The sequence below is a fragment of the Ursus maritimus genome, unplaced genomic scaffold, assembly GCF_017311325.1.
Source record: "Ursus maritimus isolate PB19 unplaced genomic scaffold, ASM1731132v1 scaffold_17, whole genome shotgun sequence".
NCBI lineage: Eukaryota > Metazoa > Chordata > Mammalia > Carnivora > Ursidae > Ursus > Ursus maritimus.
This window is the reverse complement of record NW_024424119.1, coordinates 56681152-56683688: the sequence shown is the minus strand read 5'-3', so window position 1 is coordinate 56683688 and position 2537 is coordinate 56681152. Positions and strand designations below refer to the sequence as shown.

The window sequence follows — 2537 nt, the reverse complement described above, 5'->3', positions numbered from 1 at the left end:
GGGGGGGGGGGGGGGGGGGGGGAGGAAGGAAACCAGGAAGGCGCTGTGCAGGCCAGGCCGGGGCTCGTGCTCGCTCAGCGGGGCAGTGTGAGGATAAGGGCGGACAGAGCTTGAGGCCCCCGCCCCGCACAAGGACGGGGATTCGCTAACCCACGCCTTCTGTCCAGCTCTTCCGAGAACCTGCTCTACAGGAAGTTATACTGAATATGGGGGAGGCAACCCTTCCTGGTCCACAGCAGCAGGGAGCGGGGCCACCAGGGGCGGTCAGCCTGGCCAGCTCCCCCTCCACAAGACAGGTGGCCAGACTAGCCACTTTAGGCCAACTGTGAGCCACCGGGGCTCCTGATCTGTCCCCCAAGGGCATTCCCCAGGGGCCTGGGCAGACTGGGGCTTGCCTGAGGCATCGGACTTTAGAATTAATGTGACTCTGGGACCTGTCACCCTAGGTAGCCCAGTCTGCCAGCTGAGGAAGGGGGTGACAGGGCTCATCTCTGGCTCAGGCTGCTCTGCGGGACTGTGGCACAGTTGCCCCCTGGTGTGGGTGAGAGTGTTCCCGAGGGAGGGCAGGCTCTGTCCCACCAGATGCCTACATGGTCTCTGGTTTCACAGCAGGCAGCTGAGACGCAACCAGGGCCTGTGTGCCCGCGAACTTCTCAAGAACACATCTAGAGCAGTAAGGGATGAGCGAGGCTGCAGGGCCTCTGGGACCTGGCGTCTGGGGTGCTCCCAGCTGCTCTCAGCCAACCTGCAAGAGGAAACTCTCCTCTGGCTCCCACACCCCAAGAGAGACACCGCTTTCTCCTCGGGAAAGTGTATTTGATAAGAACAACTCCAGCTAGGTCCTAAATGGATGGGACCCAAACCCAAGGACAGTCTTCACCCACCTGTGACCACGGCCCAGCTTCCGTGCTGGTCACCAGTCATCAGCTCCAAGGCGGGACTGCCCTTCCATGGCCACATCATCTCCACCCCCAGCTTCTGTTCTCAGCCAGAGAGAGGTGCTGGGCACCTGCTCAGCTGCTGGACCCTGGACTGGCTCATGGCTGCGTAAAGCCAGGTCACACCCTCTGGGGATGTCCCTAAGCACCCGGGGCAGAGGGCAGCCCCGCGCAGCAGATGTCACAGGCAGACGGGCAGGACCAGGGTCAGCAGCGCCCGGAGCCGGGCCCCCAGCTTTCCTCTGGTGGGGCTCCTAGGGCCGCTCTGGTTACTGTGGGCAGCACTGGGGAGCCACGGCTTGTCCCGGCTCCGTCACCAGTGTTGCATGATCAAGGAGGCCCGGCCTTGCAGTAGGGCTGTGTCACACGTAGTCCAGAATCTCTGTCTCCATCTCGTTGTCACTGCCATCAGATGGCTTGAAGTCCTCCTCCTCCTCTTCCTCGTCCTCCTCGTCTTCCCCGGACTCGAACGTCAGGGGCTCTTTCCCCCTGTCGGCCTTGGCCGGGCTGGAGAAGAGAGCTGGGGCCAGGAGACAAGGCCATGTGTATCCCAGCACAGGCTTCCTGCGTGGCCCCCAGACCAGCTACTGCTGGCCTCAGCCTGAGAGAGGTGCCGGCCAGCCCAGCGTCCAGACCAGCAGTCAGCTTGCAGGAGGCCTATTTACAATGATGGTGTCTGGGCTCAGGCCCTGGAGAAGCTGCCTGGGGAAGTGCAGGGCCGGGAGCCTGGCAGTCTACAGCCTAACAAGCACTTCAGGGAATACGGAAGCCAAGAGCTTTGATAACCACTTCCCCAAAGGAGGCTGGTGGCTTCATGGGTCCAAGGAACCCCGAGAGTGTATAGGACGTGCTGTGTGCTTTTTTCTGGGGAGAGGGTCCAGAGCCTCAAGCAGATTCTCAGATGGGGCCGTGTCCCAAAGGAGGCTGAGAGCCCCTACTCCCGCCAGCTCCGTGGAGTCTGGCGGGGTCCAGGAGGAAGCCGTGGGAGGGGCCCTCTCACTCACGCTTCCCCGGCCTCATCAGACACGGAGACCAGCAAGTGCTCCCCTTTCCTCACATCCCCCCACCACAGGCCAGTGGCCAGGGCTGCCTGGTCCTGGGAAAGGGCCAGGCCATGTGGGGTGACAGGCCCCCCCCCCCCAACTGCTGCCCCTGCTTTCCGGGGCAAGACAGGCCGGACATGCCCACCAACAGCTGGAAGGTGGTGGGCACAAAGCGGGCTGGTCTCCTGCCTTGGACCCCCAGGGCTGAGCGGCAGGACTCCCACCCACGGAGAGGCAGGCAGCCTGGGGGATCTGGCCCCCGGAGGGACGATTCTACTTGGGTGTAATTTCTTAGGGAGCAGGGCCTTTAGGGATACTTGCTGTGTCCCAGAGCGAGGCCCCCTTCACCCCGAGCGCTCTCACCAGGCCTCTTGGAGCGGATGGTCTGCCGGATCATGAGGGACATCGTGTCCCTCAGGTCATCACTGGTCTTGGGGAGGCACCAGCCATCTCGCTCGGTGCAGCAATTCTCGGCCCCGTCATTGCGGTGAATGATCCTCTGCAACCTGGGGGGGGGGGGGGTGTTTCAGGCCGCGGCTTCTGCCCACAGGTGCCC

The 2537-nt window shown here is 63.1% G+C and overlaps 1 protein-coding gene across 3 annotated transcripts in view; it reads right to left on the bottom strand.

Moving 5' to 3' along the window:
* Positions 1-2537, bottom strand: part of GTF3C5 (general transcription factor IIIC subunit 5) — an 18225-nt gene that overhangs the window by 565 nt on the left and 15123 nt on the right. The window contains exons 10-11 of one of the 3 annotated variants that reach the window (XM_040632118.1): positions 2345-2487; positions 1256-1458 (exon numbers count right to left, since the gene is read on the bottom strand). In XM_040632118.1, coding sequence (XP_040488052.1) covers positions 1301-1458; positions 2345-2487 — 301 coding nt within the window. In that variant the 3' untranslated portion in view covers positions 1256-1300. Of the gene's footprint in view, positions 1-799; positions 1459-2344; positions 2488-2537 lie in introns of those variants that run through there. The other 2 variants (XM_040632121.1, XM_040632120.1) reach the window with 2 other exon arrangements.